This window comes from Drosophila melanogaster, chromosome 3R (assembly GCF_000001215.4).
Source record: "Drosophila melanogaster chromosome 3R".
NCBI classification, from domain to species: domain Eukaryota; kingdom Metazoa; phylum Arthropoda; class Insecta; order Diptera; family Drosophilidae; genus Drosophila; species Drosophila melanogaster.
The window spans coordinates 23405409-23426136 of record NT_033777.3 but is presented as its reverse complement, the minus strand read 5'-3'; the positions used below and the strand labels follow the sequence as shown (position 1 = coordinate 23426136).

Below are 20728 nucleotides of genomic sequence, written 5' to 3'. Positions count from 1 at the left end.
CTTCCGCATGGTTGGCTTCTGTCTCCCCTTGTGTCCAACATACTACACAACTCTACCCCTCGGAGAGTGATCTCAGTGTGTTGTTAATTTCTGTTCATTAAGTCAGAAAATAGCCAGGTTTAATGTTCGAGCGAGGCACAAAATTAATTAAACATTTATCAAAATCAACGCCGCCTCTCAGGGCCTCTCTGCGATAACAGCGAAGATCTGAATATATCCGAATATATGTGTTTACTCGTACCGCCATAGCTCGATGACATTTGGGCATTTTATGAGCATGACCACCATTGTTTCTGGCTTTCGGGGATCGCTTAACTCTTGTCATTGTACTAGTCAAAGTACCAATGCCGCCGCACTGAGAGTCTCTTGGCCGAAATCGTAAACGAAACCGAAAACGATGCCACAAATTCCAATTTCAATTCCAAGCTGCGACTTGGATACAGACGTGGACGTCAACATCAGTTCGCCTGTCGTTCCGAAATGAAAAATGCTCAAAATCCGACACAAAAAAAAAACGAAGAAACACTTTGGCTCGTTATTCTTGGCCTGAGTTTTACTTTTTTTTCGGGGGTCTCGTTTTTGCCTGATACGAATTCGGACTTGGACGTGGACGTGGATGTGGATGTGGATTGCTTGGATGTTGTTGGGCATATCGCTCGACTTGGCCCAGCACTTGAATTGCACTTGAGTGCTGTAAATATTTTTTAAGGCTGCCAGCCAGGAGACTTGAAACCGAAACGAATCTCGAATGCCCTCCCTGAAGGCAGATGAGCTCCGAAAAACTGAGTGGAGATGAGCCTAGCTTATTATGAGGTCAGCGGCGGGCTTTTGAAGTTCTCATTGCCGCCTGTCAGCAGGTCACTTCACATCGATATCTATTGACAATGTTGCCTAGGCGAAAGCCAAAATATTTCTGGGTTGGCTTGAGATTCTACGAAAAACAGCAGATATCTAAAAACTCATTTAATAGAAACGTCTGCGGTGATCGTTTTATACAAAATTTCATTAGTTGAAAACATTGTATTTGTTTCGAAAAATATTGCCCATCGACTCAACTTGGTTAGTGAATCTTACCCCTGAAAAATGAGTTTTACTTTTTGGTTTTACTTTTTACCTTTCTGCTGCTCCTGTTGCTTGTTTTGGCTTTGTTGTAACTCTTTCGCGTTTTTTGGCAATTTGGGTTACATTGGCTGCTGTCTGAAAAATTATCTGGCACTTATATTCACGCTTAATTGGCATTTTTTATGAAACTCGAGCGTGCTGAAAAGTGCAACAGCAGCGGTCGCCGTACAAACAAACAAACATTCGTGCTCTTCTCGACTCCTTGGCTGCCCAGTTTCCAAGTTTCCCCGTATCATCGGATGGAAGTCGGTGTCCCCTGTTTTCTGACAATGACACTGGCACTCAAAATCAAAGGAGAAAAATCAATTTAATGAGCAAAACATGCAATAAATTACACTGGCGGACAAATGAATTTTATTTATTTCATTTTCCTCCTTTCAACTAATTGGGTCACATATTTTTCAGGAATTCGTCTCATTTTTCCTTTATACCACATGCGTGTGTGTTTTGTTTTGGTTTCGTTCCTTTCCGTTTAGAGTTCGAACAGGAAATGGTCAGTTTTAATAATTTGAATTTTATTAATTCGATATTGAAGCAATTTATTTTATCTGCCTCTGACTCGGTGATGTGTCTGTATTTTTGGCAAATGACAAAACAAGTTCTCAGTTTTGACCTTTTGCTGGTTATACTTTGACTTAATGCTATGCATGATTCTGGAGCTGTGGTGTGTTTATTGCTTCACCGAAATTGTCAGGCAATATGTCAGAGTCAGTGCCCCAAACTGGACCATCATGCCAAGCCAAGAGCTGAAAGCCACAGTAGCAGCCACACAAACTGTAAGTTGAGGAATTTAAAAAGGCATTCGGTGGCGATCAATTTATTTGACATCAATGGCAGGGGCAAATAAAAGGCTACCTAGCTCCGGTTATTTGTGGTAATCAAAATGACTGATGAGCCAGCTCTATAAACTGGTTCGCATCTATTGCTCAAGCGTGGGCGTTTTATTATCTTAGCCAGTGGTAGCACGAAATTATAAATCTTTGATTCGATTTTAAATGCAAATCGATTTCGATCGGTGTATTTAAATGCGTCTAATTCGTTTTGTTTTGTCTTAAGCACGAAATCCGAAATATTTATATTGATTTCTATTTGGTAGCCGTCCCGCTGCGATGGACGGACACCACTTAATGAATGGGTTCGCTTGGGAAATTCTATTGGCAGTAGTCGAAGTCGAAGCCAAATCCATAAGCTTGCATCATTGACAAATCGCCGGACAAAGACTCTTCGAACACTTTACCAGCTTAAATACTCGTAGATTTGGCTTAAGCCGCTGCCGCTTCTCAAGTGATAAATGATAGTCGAATGTGACTTGGCTTATGGCCTGCGTACACCTGTTTGGAGTCAACACGTTGTGAATGAATCGCTTCCGGCATGAATGGAATGGAATCTTGGCTGGCCGTTTGGCGATCATGCCAGCCTCGAGTGCTGGTCCATCTTTTTTTTTTTTTGTTCTCGAGTGCAATCGACGGAGTTTGTTTCCAGGAAGATTTGTATCAGAAACGAACAACAGGGATCCAATTGGGGGATATTTTATAGATTTCCCAGAACTTGACTGATGCTTTCAACACAGTTCGTTAATAATAAAAAAAAGGTTAAATGTGATGAAAACCTTTATATTAATTCTAAAATAACTTGACTGCGAATATTCTAAACGAAATATTTTACAATCCAAAATTGGCAAAAAATTCAAATTCCTACCTTCGATAATCTAATACTATTTTCTTCATTGTACATAAATATTCTTGTCCCAGAAATTTATCGTTATTAAGGTCCAAGATAAAGGCCTGTTCACAATCGAGTGGCCTTACTTCCGAAACAATTTCGTCATTTAACGACCGACACGAGGAGTCTGAAGGGGCTCATCATAAACTGAAGATCTTCTCTCGATCTCGAGCCACCCCAGCGTTGCCAATAAATTTTCGCTGGTGGTACATAAAAATTTGTCACATAAATTACAATTTGCGTGCCCCTGTCGAGCGGCCAACAACAAGAAGGCGCACACTTGTCACACACAGATACGCTGGCCAACAAACACACTGACAGCTGTTGGCATTTTGCAATGGATTTGTACGCCAGCCGACCCTAATTGCCATTGAGTGTTGTCCCGGGCAAACGACTAACACTAATTGTGCGTACAACTGCAACTACAAGTCCCCCGAACAGCTCAATTTGCATCTGATCGTCTGCATTTGATCGTCTGAGGTGCACTCCCGTTAGAGGAGGACATATTCAAGAGGGGAATTTCAGCATTTCAGCATCTTGCGAGTCTTGGCATTCTGGGCAATTAGTCTGGCCAGGAGAGGATTGGGAGGGGTTTCGCAATGGAAATGGAGTGCAGGCATAAATGTCAGCTTCAATTTGGACTGCAATTAAAAGCGGATGGGGTAGCACGACTGACAGATCACCGGGGCAACAGCTTTATTTGCAGATTCATTTGCTGGCCACAAGATGAATGACTCTGCAGCTGCTGGCGATAAGCGAACACGAAAGCCGAGCTGGCTGATAAACGTCGAGAAAGTAAAGCTGGCGACTTTCTTTTCTTTTCAGCCAAATGTAAACTTCTTGGACTAGCCGAAAACAGCAAAAAAAAAACACATCTCAATTGTAATTATTGTATTGATTGTACAAAATTCGGGCATTCGGGCGTTGCTCATGCAAATTATCGATTCGATTCGATTCGATTTGGCGTCTGGCACGAAATGCTTTTATAATTAAAATGCAGGCAAAACGGGAAAGAGTTGCGGTCAGTCTGGGCTACCGCAAAATGTATAAATTATGCAAAAAAGGTATTCGGACGAGAGAAACAAAATAAAAAAACACTAAGACCTTAAAATTCATATTGTTAGCAAACGTGGGCATTGTTAGACGCCTAGCCGCACCGCGATTGGTCCACTGAAAGTTGGCTCATTAGCATGTTAGGCACACGCCCCACACCGCAACACACGCCCAAAAAAAAAAAAAAAACCGAGAGAAGGAAAATATCAAACAGCAGGTTGAGCCTCCCCCTGATAATGCCCAAAATGCCCGGCCATAGTTATATAGAGTTATCTAGCCCAGATTGCCGATTGCGGTGGCTCGTTGGCCGCGATGCTGTGGCAATAAATCAAAATTATTATCCACACATTTGACTGTTTAAGGCAGCGCATGCATTTTGGCCATTTATGGCCGCCTCGATTCCTGCTCGCCCGATCCGTTAGCGTTGCTAGTCTCTGGCCAACGGCCTTTGAAAGAATGCCATATGCGATAGATACTCGATGGTAGTCCAAGTAGTCGCAGTTAGTCCCGTACTCCCGTAGTCATCGAAACAGTGGCGCTGGCATTGGCTTATCTTGCGGACGCAATCTGCGACCTGGAGCCGGAGCTGAAAACCTGGATCTGGCCGCATTTGAATATGACGCACGAGTGAGCCAACTAGGGTGTGTGCCTCAGTTACAGGCAACTAACTATCCGCAGCAGCCAAAGACCCAGTGCCAGTGGCCAAAAGCAAAAACCTGGCTTTGCTTTTTGACTGTGACTTGCGGTGAGCACGCTTGATTTTCGATCGGCGATAAGAAATTTATAGTTTCGGCTTAAAAGGCATTAGAGTGTAATATATTTAAAGTTTGGCATCGTATCTATATAGCTACATATATTAAACAAGTAAAGGAGGCTCTGGCAGCCCATTGTTGCCAAGGCATTCTGCGACTCGGCCCGTGGGTGTGTAAATCTATATGCAAATATTTGCATGCCCAGTCGCAATACAAAAGACTTAGGCAACGAACTTGGCTACCTAGACCGCTTGTCATAAAGTCATGCGGCCAAAGAAGTGCGAGCAGCACAGCACAACTAAGACCATATTCTTTATAGATCAAGTACATGCAATCAATAAGTTGGGGACCGCAGAGTTATGGCCGATTTGCACGGTGTCTGGCAAATCTAATAAAATAAATTGGTAAATCTATAAAATTAACGATATGTTTAACTTGATGAATGGAATTATAAGGTGTTCGGTAGTGGCTTAGGCAAATTATTTAATTGACTTTCAATTGACTTTGCCATCTAATATAACGTGCTAAATGGATACAAATAACAGAACCCATTAAGCATTACATTTAATAAGGCAAAGTCGGGAAAAAATGTGGGAGTATATTATAGAACCATTATAATAAAATCAAGTGCAAAGTTATTAAGTCGATTATAGATTGATCTTGAAAAAAGACTGTCAGCACCCTTGGATTAGGTTTGCATATACTAGCTTAAAGTTCTCGCTTGCTCTTTCTGAATATCAACTATAAGCTTAAGAAGAGTATATCGCCTACTTTAATTTGTGTGGGATATTTCCCTTAATTAAGTGGTCTGGCAAACGCAATCATTTTCTTAGCCCTCCCTTTCCCATTCCCAAGCACTTAATCTAACATAATCCAGCTATAACCATACTTACCAGACGCGACAAACTCTTGCAAATTCATTTCTATGCAAATTTCTAGTTTCCATTTGGATTTTTTCCTGGAGTTTCACTTTCAATTTGTATTTGTATGGTTTTTGGTGCTGTTGTCACAGTTTCGTTTCGTTTCTGTAGGTGCATTGTGTATTGTGTATGTTTGGTTCGGGGTATATGACAATGTGTTTGGCTCGATTCGCTTCGCGTTGAGTTGAGTTTCTTTTGTCTAGCAGCTGAAATTGTTTTATATGGTAAAATACAATTTGTGCAACTGGCAAAAGCGACAAACAACAACAGGCTAAGCATCCTTTGCTATATATTGAAAGTGAAGGCTCTTAGCATACTTGCAGCATTTTCTGTTGCTGTTTGTTGCTGCTGTTTTACTCTGTGAAATTTGCATATTTGCGCACAGCTGCTTTTTTCTATTTCTCCGATGCTTTTCTTCACTTGCCGCTGGCTGTCTCTTCTATTGCATTAATTTTGGCTTCTTGTTGCCGTTGTCGTTGTTGTCTTCGTCATGGCTAATATGGTTGCTGCTGCAAATGTTGCACTGATGTTGCTGATGCCGCTGCTGCTGCAGCAGGCAGCAGGCAGTGCTGCTCTTTTATTGCTCATGTGCAGCATTTGTCGTTGGTTACCACATTCTGCAGCTCAGGCGGTTTGTAATTAATGGTTAATTAATTGAAACGAAGTAGCTGACAATCTTAATGATCCGTAATTTGTTATTATGGTAATTTATACAAGCCGCGGCAACAAGAGCAACACCAACACACAAAAGCCTCTGCTCTCTGTAGCTGTTGTTGCTGTTTGCCATTGCCCTACTGCTGTTGTCTTGTAAGACATATAGAAATAAAAATTCATTAGCTTCTGAGCTGAGTGAGTTCGGATGACGGCGACAATTGTCTAATTGCAGTCACGAGCAATTTAAGTACCTCGTTCAGCTATGAGTTATACATATCACCATGTCCGCTATATTTCTATATATATTTATATCGGATCAGATCGGATCGGCTTTACATATATGGCATGAGCAACGCCCACAGGTGGCCCTAAGAGCCGGGCCATAACAATAAATTGTGCTTAGCCGTGTGGCAGAGCCAAAAGGCAGCGAATAATGTCAGAGCCAAGAAATGTCAGACTGATGGCTGCCTGGCCTCCCACCCATTTCGCCCACTTCCACTCCCACACCCACTCCTCCCCTTTTTTACAATTTTTTTTTCTAGCTTTTGTTGCCACCGGGAAGATGAGCACGACTGGCGAACAACAAACAACGGGCTAGAAATTTGCATCTTGACGAATTTAATGATGATGATGAAAAAGACGCCACAGAGGGAGAAATCATTTCGATCGAGGCAAATAAAGCGAATAAGAAGAAACATCAAGGAGCCCACAGACAGCACACGATGTTTGTTGAAGGCATTTTGGGATGTGGGAGTGGGAGTGTTGGATGCTGCTGCCGTTCCCGTTGCTTGGAAAATATTTATGAAGATGCCTTTTGGGTGGCATTGCGGAATGTTTGACGTTGGCTGTCTCATGTCAAGTGCTGCGTCGTTTGATGGGCAAGTGAAAATATTTTCATTGCACTCTGACATGACAGCCAAACAAATTACTGGGTAGGATATTACGGCTCTTTTGGTTTTTTTTACACACACCTATGAATGCCGCCAAACAGCCTGACCGGTTAAATGGCAATAATGAATGGCAGTCAGCCTTCAAACTAAATACATGGGAGCGTCACCCTTTGTCTGTGCTGATTAGCCAGAATTTCTGGCCATTCCTGGCCAGATCTCCTTTGTTTGGCTGCCAAGTGGCGCCTGCAGCGATCACGTCACAGACTCTCCGACACAAAACAGCCACAATTGTTGGTTTTCTTTTCGCCAATTTGATTGTTAGCCCAGAGCTCACGATTTGGTTTCAATGTCTTCGACGGCGGCGGCGGCGGCGGTGGTGGTGGTGGTTCGACTCTGCTCGTTTGGCTAAATCAATAAAGTTATCATGATTCCGGGCAGAGGCGTCTCACCACGTAAATGCTTTAATACTTTAATTTCTATATATTTTCATATCAAACCAATTTGGCTGTCAAAAATGTTTGCTCACTTGGGGTGAACGCCCACCCACCCCAAGACATAATCAAAAATTCAGGAAAATATATATAAACTCAATTAACATGTCACGCTTGGGCAATGAATGCAGTTCTGTGTTTCTTTCCAGATTTTGTGTTCAAGTTTTTTGTTTCTGGTTTGTCATTATTATGTCGCCAGTCAAAAAGCCAACTGAAAGTAAAGGCTGCCAAAATTCGTGCGCTACCGTTTTACAATGACTTAGAACAGCAACAGCAGCAGCAGCGGCGGCAGCTGAAAAAATTAACTTGTTAAAATGCAAATTTCTGTGACTTGGGGGGCTGTCCGTCCGCACAGTTCGGCATTTAGCCTTGTTATTACTCTGGCATCGGCATTGAGACCGTTCGTTCCCGTATTGATTTTGATAAATGACCCCGCTCCAAACAATTGCCAATCATATTTTTCTGGGTTGGGTTCTGACTAACCGACTAACTGGCCCAAAATTGATTGAGCGCTGCACTAATTAAGGCATTAATCACGTGGCCCAAGAGAATGTATGACGAGCTAACTGTAAGCCAAAAAGTTGGCTTACACTGTGAAAAGTTGCTGCACTTAATGCTTAGAACATCAACGGCAAATCATCAAATTTATTTAAAGAAATACAGATCGCATTTAAAAAGTGCGTATATATTCTTAAAATTTTACTTGTAAAACACGGTGGAACCGTGCTGTAATCGATATTTTGCTGAGTGTAAATGCTGGCGTTGCACTTAAGACGCTGTGAAAGTCGCAGGCGGGCACACGAAAATTTTCACCCAAAACATCAGCAGGGGGGCTGCAGCGAGAGTGTGGGCCGCCAAGATGGACATGTTCTGATACAAGTTTCATAGCAAATTTGAAATTTATTGTGCCATGTTGCGGCAGTGCAAGGCACGACAACAACAGATGCAACAGCAACTGCAGCAGCAACATCAGTTGCAACAGCGGGAGCAGCACCCACTGGCGCAAGGCCGTTAGGCACTCTCTTGGCCTTATTTGGTGGACAGTATTTATGCAGATTCGCCGCGTGGGTGGCACAACACTTTCTACTTCCAGCCTGCACTTGCCGATTTGCATTCGTGGCAGCTAACTGCTAGCTGGTTGCCCTATTGATTCGTGGCTCTGATTGCCTTATGAGCTGTCTGCTTGCTAGCCTAATGTTCGCATAATGTTTATGGTCAAACATATAAATGAAGGAAACGATCCTGAGCAGCAGCATCATTGCATCCGACAGTTGACAACAGCGGCGGAAGACTTCGCATGTGAGTCCAAATGTACATAAGTCCCAATGTGGCCAAGACGCAAGACGGACAGCGGGCCAATCAGCAACATCTTCGTTAGCTGGCTGCCCCTTCATGCAGTTGCTTTTACGGCTTTGTCATTAATCAAATGGAATTGAAATGCGCCGCGTGTACATCACACGCCGTTGTTGTAGCTGTTGCTGTTACCGCCGAGCAGCGCCCATTTGGAGTTTGCCATTTTTGCGCATTTTAATCATGCCCGTCTCGCCTGTAGTTATTTGGCGTTTTTTTATACGCCTGGCTATGCCAAAGAGATCTGCGCCAGCTGATAAAGCAATGGCATTGCCGTTGCCGGTTGTTGCTTGTTGGTTGTTGCTGCTAACTGTTGCCGGTTGCCGCTGCACTCAGAAAAAAATTAGTACCACATTTGACATACTTTTATATCCAAACGAACAAATTACGCGCAAAACATTCTTAAATCATTGAAAACGTATAATTTATGTAGATCTTAAGAAAGATTTCTATAATGAATTGATGGACGAATCATAATTTATCCTGCAGAAAACATATGAACTTTGATTACTGTATAGTTTTATGCTCGGTGTACCTCAACGCCAACGCAGGCAGCGGCCAAAATGATTAATACATCTTGATGCGATTTGGTTTTTAACGCAGGCGCAATAAAAACGCGACTTTTGATTGACAATGGCAGCAAAAAGTCTGAGATGCCGGCCGTTGATTACTTCATTAGGCGGGGTTCGAAAGTTGCCTAGTGTAACGGGGAGAGGACCATTTGATTCAATTATGCATTTGCATGCAATCGAAGCATAAGCCCAATTCACTGGCATCCCCATGCCAGCTGCAGCCGTCATATTTTCTTATCAGCCGCCAGTTCGCTGAGCTATTGGTCAATTGGTCAGCAACTGACTACCAACAGCAACTACTGGCATATCCGGCTCTATTCGGTTTTTGGGGGCAGGCTCTCAACTGGTGGGCGATAATTATCTGGCTGAAAAATGATCGACTGCCTTATGGCCAACTTGGTCTCACTTGGCTAACGATGACAATTTGCGGTGCAGAAATTTGCAGCTGCAAGCTCCCGTGCGTTTTTGATGCGTTTTACGAGCGGTCTTCGAATGGGTTTCGTAATTTATGCGTCGCTTGGGAATTTAGCAATTTGAATATGCACAGTCGTTTATTATTGGTAGACAACATTACGATTACTCAACAGGCCATGCAGGTGTATCCCAAAAGTATGCAGCAAAGTCAAGTTCATGCTGCTTTCTTCATCATTAAATATGTGCCAGACATGATTAACCCATTTTTACCCGCACAATTATCACATTGTGCACGCGCACACACACTGCGTATACGCAACGCGAAACGCCCCATCGTTTATCTCAATAAAAGTGATTACGAGTCGATGAGACGACGACTGCCGCTTTCCACTGATGGCTCCATTTTGGCCAATCGAAATGCAATTTGATTGCGGTACGTGAATCAACTTGCCTCAAAGTCCCCAACCAGCAGGTTTTTCCATTTCCCCACCACCAGCCACAGCCACATCGTCTTCCTTTGCGCTTTGGTCTTCTTTTATGAAATCAGGCGAATTATTTTAATTGATTGAGCCAAGGCTAGAGGGGGTGCTGGTGGTGCGGCCAGGCGGCTTAACTACAACTGGTTTCGGTTTTTATGCGCACGCATTTGACGATTGGTAATTGAAACTTGTTAGTGAAGACATTAAAAAATCGTTTAGCGCGGTATTTGGGTTAAAAATGCGTGGAAAATCGTGCAGTCAAAGCGACAATATCGCCAAGAAAAAAGCGGCCAAAGCAGAAGCAGCCAAAGCGTGTGATTTTCATGGATTGTCTTGGCAGACTTGGGGTTAACTATAACCAAGCAAGCTGGAGAAAATTGTGTAACCGCAATATAAAAATTCCTGCACATAAACTAATCTCAGACGATGGCTGCCTATTGACTACCATGTTGCCGTTTTCCTTGCCATTTTTTTTTTTTTTTTTCGCTTGACGCCCGCAACAAAGACGAAGCTTATGGGACGCTAATCATGGCCGGGCTAGACCAAAGAAATTGTGCCGAAAATTGCCACATTTTTGCACATATTTCTTAAGCATTTGCCTTTGTCTACTGCAATTTACATAGTCGAATAAATCATAGGCTGCCTCGCTACCAAATTGTGTGAATAAATATGCCAGAGAGCGAGGTTAATTAAAAACATTTAAATTATTGAATCGTTTGTTATTTATGGCCCATAATCGAATACCCCACCGATCGAACAGTCAACCCGAAACATAAAACCCATCATGCTATCATGTTTTTTAAATGATGCCGCCTCAGGCTGTTTGCATTGGCCAAAATGCGCTAACAATTTCTACGATTACGATTGCGATTACCATGCAGCAGCCCCCATCCCATCCTATTCACCATTCGTATTCGAATTCGCATTCGCATGCATCTTCATCATGGCTTTGGCTGGGAAGATGCATGTGCCCGGCACATGCACATCCACATCGAGCAGATACGAAGATATATCCATGGCGACCACGTCCATGATTGGCTGCCCGCCAGTTATATGAGCACGTCTCCTTTGGCTCTATAGCTGACTGGCTGACTGGATGGCTGGATGGCCAACTTTCTTTCTTTCCCGACTCGGTCCCGCATCCAAATCACAATAATCGTGCTCAAATTAGTCAATATTTGAGCGCCAAAATGCTCAAACAAAGGCTTATTATTTTATTTCATTTTTTTATTTTTTTGCCCGTTCTGTTTGGCGCTTTTCCCCGCTGCTGGCCATAAAGTATATATAAAGTAATTTCTGCATTTTAAACATGATTATTAAGTAAACTACTAGGCAGACCTCGGTGCCGCTGTCAGTTGGCAGGCAAATGACCACAAATGATTACGCAGCGTTTCGGTTTTGGTGAAATTTCATTTTTTTTATTGTCAGTTTTTTTTTTTTTTTTGCTCTTATTGCTTGGCCGTTGGAGCAGCGATAAAGGCGAGGGAAAAGCCGGGAAACGAGCTCACCTCGAGAGCCTTAAAAATGCTAACTGACCGCTTCCCAAATGGCCTGCACTTGTTGGCCAGCCTTTGCCTCCTTTCAGTGGCCCCAGCGATCAGGTGTTGATGCTGCTGACCAACACGCAGAAAAAAAGGACTGCGTTGTGCAAATACACAGAATGCTTTTCAAGTTTTAAGCAAAAAGGTATCAATTATGTATAATGCCTAATTTAGTTTAAAAACCATACTTTTCACGAAAAATTTAAAACAAATTTGCCGAACTTTAACAACTCATTCTATTTTAAATAATTTTAAATAATTATTAAAATTCTAAAAAATCTATTTAATTTATCTTATGAAACCTTTGCTTTAGCATTTTCCAAAACAGAATGTTATTCTCAGTGCCTGCTGCCGTTTTCGCTATTTCCAGATTCCCCTGCCAGTTTGATTTCCCCCTCAGATATTGCACTTAAAAGTTTCTACAGCAGCAGCATCTAAAATATTTTCCAACAGCGGCATTTTCTCTACGCTGCTCTGCCCTTATCTAAAGTATGCAAGCCAGCTCTACGAGCCATGCAAATTTGTTAAGTCATTTTTGTTTGTGGTTCTCACGCTGCCAGGCCGTAAGGTCCATTTTTCATGCACACATGGAGCCCAACCGACTGGGAGTCAGTTGGTTTCCATGTCGGTGTCAGTGTCAGTGTTTTGGAGTAACCACACAAAACAAAAAAACAAACAAAAAAAAGGAGTAGAATCAATTTGACAATTTGAACATTTGGCACATTGGCCAGAACACGACTCGGGGGTACGTTTGCGATACGCTAACTGAAATAACCACAGACATACAGTTCGATCACCTTAGGGGTACGCCCGATATGGGCTACACGGTAGCCAAGCTATATTTTTTTTTTTTTGCAAACTATTCTAAATGCCGAGCACTTGCCGAATCTATGCAAATGAAACAAGTCGAGAGTGAAACAAAAAGTGCTGGCCAAATTGTGGTAAAAACTGTCGCAGCGACAGGTTGGCAGAATTTGGCATTAGCCAAAAGTCCGAGAGATTTACGAGTCGAGCACGCCAAATGTGTTTACACTTTGTCACCCTTCTGTCAGTTTGATTTATTTGTTTGCAGATAGCCGGCTAGCTGGCTAGCTAACTGGCTAACTGGCTAAGAGGCAGAGCTGGCCGAGACTGCCTCAAATTAAAATGCAAGTATGGCCGGAATGCAGGCTCGGTCCATGTGGCTAGAATGAGCGAATGCGAATGACTGATTGACTTAAGTGGCCAACTGACAAGTGGCTTTAATCAATTGGTGTGACTTTTAATGCAGGCCAGGCCCCAGTGCGCGTGTGTGTGTATATGTGTGCGTTGGAGAAATTGAGAAACCAAAACCGAAAGCGAAACCCGAAGCGAAATCGAAACCGCTGTAAACAGGTGTATGGGTATCTTAAGAATTTTTCACTTAAAATAAGAGCGGTAGCAATGTAGCATATAAAGTCTTGATAAAGTCGCATTATGAATATAATTACTAATTTTGCAATCTTTTTTTTTTTCCAGCATACCCCTTAACTTGGAATTAACCAGTACCTGGTTTTTAAAGGCGCTAATCTGGCGCTTCAAGCTCAGCAAATGATCGGCACCGAGGATATGTCCGCAGCGGCTGGCATGGACATCAGCGAGTCCTTTCGTGCCGAGGATCTCTCGAAGGCAGACTTTTTTGACTTTGTGACCGGTCCCGATATGGGCATCGGCATAGGCGTGGGAGTGGGCGTGGGTGTGGAGTCGTTGGGCGTCAGTCTGCATCAGCAGCAGCAACAGCACCACCAGAACCACCAACAGCCGCCCCACAGTCATAACGGCCACAACAACAACAACAATAATAATAACAACCACGTTCAGGTGGTGCACCAGCCCATTACGTCGCAATCCCAGCAGCAGAGCCTGTGCGGTGGTACGAGAACCAACAGCAACAACATGATCCACGACGGCGGAGGCGGTGGTGCAGGCGGTGGCGGTGGAGTCGTGGTGCCCGTAGGCAACCGCAACGGCACCAGCAACGGTGGCGATCCCACGTTACAGGGCTACGAGGTACGCTATTAACTTAACTACACATATACAAATAATTCTAAAGAACAAAATATTAAAAAAAAAAAGATATTTTTAGATACAACCGAAACATTAACTTCAAATCATTCTCACTTATTCTTCTCTCTTTGCAGTTTTGGCACCAGGACAAGGACAACAGTCGCCTTGACTCCAGCTCGATTTTCGAGGACCTCGATCGTTACTGCTGGCAACAGCAGCCGGTCACAACCAGCGCCAGCAATGGTGGATCCGCCAGCACCAATCAGCCCAGTCCCACCTCGCCGCAGGGTCACCTCCAGCAGCAGCAGCAACACCAGCAGCATCAACAGTTGCAGCAGCAGCAACAGCAACAGCAGCAGCAGCAACCGAATGCGAACAGCTCGTCGGCGGCTTCTAGTGGAGCGGGAAGCAGCAGCGACACGATCAGCAGCCTGGACACCACCGATGGCCAGATCTACACCCTGACAGTATTAAATGGAGGAGAGCCCTGGCTGAAGCGCTCGGAGTCGGAACAGCTGCCCACTTCGCTGGATCTGGACAGCCTGCTGGGCAGTTTTCCGGGCTACATCAAATCAGAGTATCCCTACGATGACAGTGGCTTTAGTACGGATGGCAAGGATGTGATCGGCAATGGAACGGATGGTCTCAGCAGTATTTCCCAGCCACAAAATCAGGGTCAGCAGGCCCAACAGACGCTGCCCTCGCTGGTCACGGCCATCTCGTTGGCGGGTGGCAATGATTTGGGCCAGCAGTTGGCTCAATTCCAGAATAACAACAACGACTGGCACATGGCCGATCACAATACGGAAACGGAACAGAGCACAGCGGAATCGCTGCTGCGGAGTGCCCTGCAGGGAAAGGGTTACGCAAAGGGTTTGCACATGCAAAACGGTTTGACCATGCCAGTGGTAAAGGATGAAGACATGCGGCGATTGCTATTTGCCGACGAGGCAGCCGCTTTGGGCTTTGCGGACTCCACTTTAAGTGCCGCCCAAATGTTCGACGAGGCCCAGGGCATCCATCTAAGTTCCCAACAGCAGCAGCAGCAACAACAACAGCAGCAGCAGGCACATAATGGGAATGCCAATATTCTGGTGGACGATATGTTCCTATCGCTGGAGAATGCCTTCAGCGATGATTTCGAGAAGATCAAGCGCATCGCCAACGAAGTGCAGCAGTTTTGCAGTGCTGGTTCGTCAGGAACACCAACTCCCGGGGATTACGTACCCTCCAGTGATGTGCTGATGCAAATCTCACCCAGTCCGGCAGTTACATCGGCCGGTCAATTGCAACCACCGCAACCTTTGAAACCGGAAGTCAGTACCTCCACATCACCCACATCGGCGGTGGTGGCTTCCGCCGCCAGCAACCATGTCCGCTCCGGCGGTGGTGTTGTCAAGCCCAAGAAGGCGTACAAACGGAGCAGCAGTAATAACAATAATCCGAATGTGGCCAATAACAACCAGAGTAGTGGTGGCAATCCGCTGATAGCAGGCAGTGGAAGTGGCAGCTCCTCGTCGAGTGGCAGTGCCAGTAGCAGCAGCAATAGTCCGCCAGCCAATTCCGGCGGCAGTTCATCCTCCTCCTCGGGTAGCACGCAGCGAAAGGAACGTTCTCTGCACTACTGCTCCATTTGCGCCAAGGGATTCAAGGATAAGTACTCGGTGAATGTGCACATACGCACGCATACGGGTGAGAAGCCCTTCGCATGTTCGCTTTGTGGCAAGAGCTTTCGGCAGAAGGCTCATCTGGCCAAGCACTACCAGACGCACATGACCCAAAAGAATAATGGAAACATAATCAAGGGAGGATCCGGCAAACATCAACGATCGAGTGGATCCTCGGCGGGATCGGCCAGAGCCTCGCTAAACCAGCGGCAACAGCAACTTGGTGGAGGAGTGGTGCCTCCTTCGTTGCCCGTGATGATCAGCAATCCCAATACGCCACCTGGAGGAGTGCTGCCACCAGCCAATGGACTCCTTGCCAATCGGTAGTGAGCATCGGCAGCGGGGATTACCCCGGCCTAACTATTTCTTGTTCCTTACTCACAAAATACAAACACAGATACACACACACACACACACAAACGAAATGAAAATGTAGAGAAACTATTACTACTGTTAATACCTAAATACTCGTACTCCCAAACTCGAATTTACGTCATTGATGTATTCCTATTTCAGCTTTCTGTGCAATTCCTATATGCCCACACACACAGACAAACAGACAGACAGACAAACACACACTCGAAGCACTTCCAAATACAATACTCAACTTAATGTACATTTACTCAAACAAATTAAATTTAAATGTGCCAAATTTTGAAGATTTTAATAACTAAAGTTAAACTAAAGTATAAATAGTTATGCTAGGCGCGTAGAAATAGAAGTGTAACGAAGCTAATGAAGCAATTCCACGAGTGGTGATATCAAAAAGAGGCCAAACGCTTCCTTGCAAAACGATAAAGGGAATTCCTTAAGGAAACCCCCCCCCCCCCCCCCAACTAGGATAATTACCGCCTTTAAATTTTCGATTTATATACCAAGTTTCCTGATCACCCGCAGTTCTTCAGAGTCTTCAAGTTGCCCAGCCCGATGCGTGTTTCCTGTAAATTAAAAGTATTTGTTTTCTTAGTTGCTCTGCCCAAATTAGCATAAATTTGTTTGCTAGTGTTAATGTATATATTATATATACGCGTTCATAATGTTAGTAGTAGTATTTTATTAGTTGTAAACATAGGGAATGCCAAATATTTGAGGGAGGAACACTGACCTGAGGCACTAAATTCGAAACGCATCCTCCGGAGCTCATCCTACAGCAATTTCCCGCTCCTTTCTCATTCAAGGATCTCTTTGATCTCTTGGGCCGAGTGTTAGCCAACTTCGAAGGCATTCAACAAAAATAAAGGGGGGCACAAACCATTATCTTACCAACTACTTACTTTTACACACCATATGTTCAGCAAACTCAACTTGCACTTGCCATTATTTTTGTATTTGATAAACAACGCAACACACAAGGCGCATTACTAAGGCGAAATTCCCTATAATTAAAGATAACACCACATTCACCCAACTAGTGTATTGTTTAGGCTAAGCTAACTGATAAATCAGCCGTAGTTAGTGGTTAATTAAACTGCCAATTATTTTGTGATAGTTTTTAATGGACAATAGTTTAGATTACGCAAGAAATATCTTCAATGGTGTTTGGGTTATGTAACGTTTTTAACGATTTGTTATAAACTGTGTACACTTTGCAATACGAGTATTTTCTGCTAATTTATTGAACTTCATAGTTTATGTACATAGAGAACGATCCTTGTTTATATCCAAGCCTAGGCTAAGCCACGCATTGAAATCTTAGTTAAATCTTTGTTAGTTATTATTTATGCACACACACACACACACACAAACATAAAACACACATACATACACACACTCCACACACACACACCATCCATCTGCAGTTAAGTTTTGCATTAATTTTTTTAGTATTGCAAGCATTAAAAATAAAGAAATCTAAAACGTTTTATTGACAATTAAGATGCGCCCCGTGTCCGCTGTTTGGGTCCCGACGTGGGTTAATTAGTTTCAGCTCGTTACGCAGATGGAGGATGAAGATGGCAGATGGGTCTGGCCGAGGTCTGAAATAATTTTCTCCAATAAAGGAGCTGAGTGCACACGAAAGCGCATGCAGCTGCGCATGTCAACAACGGATTGCAACAACTGCAGCAGCAGCAGCAGCAGCAACTGCAACAACAGCAGCATTACTGCAGCATCAGTGCAGCAGCAGGCGCATCAACAGGCAGGCGGCACTTGTCAGTCAAAATCAAAGTACCCGTCCCCAGACTGCCGGCATCGTTTGGTGGGGGGCTACAAATGCGTGCCATCAGCGTAGATTAGAGAAAATTTTTCACTTCACGATCGGTGAAACACGACTTGTGCACTGCAAAAAAAAATGGGTGGATACTGTTTGCATTTCCATAACTATTGGATTCTCTAAACCAATGCGGTAGCAGATCATCAAGCATATAAAATTCTTCAGTACATTTAACGAAATTTTAAACATTTTCTTGAGCAATTTTTGAAATTAATAACAAGCTATAAAATAGTTAATAAAATATTTGGTTTTACCAAAATTGGCATATCCTCTCAAAACTGAAAGGCGTCATTAGCGTATACTGCCCTAGATCTTGATCACTTTAAGCCCAAATGATAGTTAACCAATTTTACTTCGCGTGTACCGCTGATGGTGATGCCTCCACTGCCGGCCACGTCGTTTGAGATCGAAACATGTCGATTAGGGAATTTCAAGAGGCGCCAGTGGCCGTCGCACAGGTGGCTAACATCAGCGCGCACCTTTGGGGGAGCTCAAACACACTGGGTATTCGGTGTTTCGTGTTCAGCTGCCACTGCGGCAAGCACGCGTCTTAATTGCTTTTGATGTTGAACTCTGAGCCGGCGAGCTGCTGTGCAAATATTTGCACAATGGAAATCGGGAACATTCGATCCCCGAGTGGGGTATGCGAAACGAAAGGAAAGTCATATTTGATGGCTAGACAAATAACCATAAAGCAGCTGGAGCTGTGAAACTACACGAGCTGTAGTCGTTACAACTACTAGCTCCCTTTGTTTAGGTAGCAGGCCTTTACAACTAACGAAATCGATTTATGTGTTTAGTGTCTTAAACGATAATTTTACGGATATTATGGTTTTTAAACAAGCCGTACGCTTTGCCACGAAACTCTTTTTATTTTTTGTTCCGTTGCATAAAATGTGTTGGGAAAATCGTTTTAGATTTTACCGTGTACGCCAAGTTTTCCAGCAGCCAAACTAGCGAGGATAATACTACCATAAAAGCATATCCATACCACACATACTGTAGATCCTGAATCTGCATGGCCCTGAATTCACGATGAGGACTCAAGTCCACAAAATGCATTTCACCCGCATCAATCAGTTCCGAAAAACCGGTGGTTATCCAATGATAGTAAAGTCCTGTTTCGGCCAATTCCATGATCAACTTTTGCACTGGTTCCATAAAAACGGAGTTCTCATGCAAGGGAAATCCGAAGGGTATATTGTTGAAGAAGCAAAAATCGTCGCGTTTTTGAAAAAGTGGTCGGGAGAAGACCTTTTGCTGTTCGTTGATCAAAACCCACCTATTAGTGGTTATCATGTAACCATATCTCGTGTCCAACGTATCACGAAGTGCCAAATATCGATTGAAGTCGGGTTCCACCAGGAACATGGTCTCGTACTTCCGAAACTCAAGGAGACGGCCAACCAGCTCTGCATACTCAGGCTTCCACGCCACCACTTTAAGTTTAGAGGCCAAAATATCATCATACGTTCGAAAAGGCGGCTGCTTTGGTGCACTGGTCACATAGCTGGAGAAATAGGAGTTGTACCAGGCGGTGATCAGGATGCCCAGCACACAAATCTCCAGATAAATACCCCGTACAAGAGTGGGCGCTCGGAAAACTTCCACAAATGATTGGCCCAGTACTCCCCTCAAGCAGCTGTCGTGGAGCAGGAACTCACTGATGTTAGTTGCATAGCCATGGAGGCTCAAAGCGCTGGCCAGGAGACAGGATATCAGTACCAGGGTACCCAGAGTTAGCAGGAAAGCAGCCAGCTCAAAGACCCTAGTGTAATACTCAAATGGTGGCACATCGGCCTCCACCGGCAGCATGACGCACCAATTCATCTGCTCGTACGGATAGCTAAATCCAAATGGAGGAATTGTCGGAAAAGTCAGGGATATGGATATCTCTACGGTCTCATTTCGCACTGCACCGACTGTTTGCATCGATGGAGCAAAGTCCAAAGGATTTTTCGCCTGCAGTGGCTGAACAAACTTTACATTGTACTTTTGCTGAAAGGCCGTCATAAAATGACCCACGGTTCCATCATAGACCACATTACCCTTCTTGTTGCGATAGGCAATCATACGCGGTGCGGTACCTCCAAGAATCACGGGCATCTCGTAGCCATGCAAATTCCTAAGCCGATCGGGAAAGATAGGTAGAGTTTGCAAACTAGTCTCATAGATGCGCTCTTCTATTTGTAGTATGGGAAAATTTGAGTAGCTGTAGAAAGTCGAGGTAGTCTGTTATCCAAAAATATAGAATATTTTAATCATGTTTTCGAAAATTCTCCACACCCACCTCAAAGTCCTGGAAAATAACAATCACATTCAATAGTTTTTTACGCCAGCAATTCCTAAACAGTTCGTATAGAAAATCAGTTGATGCCTTCGATTGGACTAGAAAAATCACTCTAGACGTGGTCATGTGCCTAAGATTCGCGACCAGAGCTGTGAGCAGACCTCTGTGCTCGTCCAGATTTGCATCACTCATAAAACCTAGGGTAACCAGACGTCTACTGATGCTGTTGTGCAAAAAGTAGCTCACATTTTCATTGAATTGAAGGACAGGCACTTGTACTTCATCCATAACGTCCTTCGTCAACGAAGTGCCGTTCCAAACTTGATCCGACAGACTAAAGTTCCTATTCTTCATGAGCAGCACGTACTCAAAGTCCAATTCCAGTTTCAACGTACCCAGTAATTCAATTACCGTTGCGCCACTGACCAGGCTAATCAGGCAAAGGCCGCTCAGGATCCACTTTGGGCAATCCATCACGACGGTCGAGGGACAACTGCATGACACTGATTGATGCCGCTGCACATTTAAAGGGTTGCTAATGAATCCGCCGACGACGTGGCTAATGGTTAATTCC

At 44.0% G+C, this 20728-nt stretch overlaps 3 protein-coding genes across 4 annotated transcripts in view; 2 read left to right on the top strand and 1 right to left on the bottom strand.

Moving 5' to 3' along the window:
- The window catches only part of CG4374 (uncharacterized protein), a 63595-nt gene extending 46142 nt beyond the window's left edge, over nt 1–17453 (top strand). For both annotated transcript variants that reach the window (NM_142889.3, NM_001275945.2), the window contains 2 exons: nt 13458–13988; nt 14120–17453. In NM_142889.3, coding sequence (NP_651146.2) covers nt 13530–13988; nt 14120–15979 — 2319 coding nt within the window. In that variant the 5' untranslated portion in view covers nt 13458–13529 and the 3' untranslated portion in view covers nt 15980–17453. The remainder of the gene's footprint in view (nt 1–13457; nt 13989–14119) is intronic.
- CG43694 (uncharacterized protein) lies at nt 108–535 on the top strand. Its single transcript, NM_001275946.1, has one exon. It carries the CDS (start codon nt 254–256, stop codon nt 380–382), a length of 129 nt encoding a protein of 42 aa, NP_001262875.1. The 5' UTR covers nt 108–253; the 3' UTR covers nt 383–535.
- Nucleotides 17454–18734: 1281 nt separating the features above from the next.
- Nucleotides 18735–20628, bottom strand: Ir94e (Ionotropic receptor 94e; the record flags this gene model as incomplete). The annotated part of the gene is made up of 2 exons (NM_001104415.2): nt 18735–20096; nt 20155–20628. 2 exons carry the CDS (start codon nt 20626–20628, stop codon nt 18735–18737), a joined length of 1836 nt encoding a protein of 611 aa, NP_001097885.2.
- Nucleotides 20629–20728: the final 100 nt, after the last annotated feature.

Excerpts from the sequence above, each read along its gene's own strand:
- CG43694 (NM_001275946.1), top strand. The coding sequence starts at position 254 with ATGACATTTGGGCATTTTATGAGCATGACCACCATTGTTTCTGGCTTT.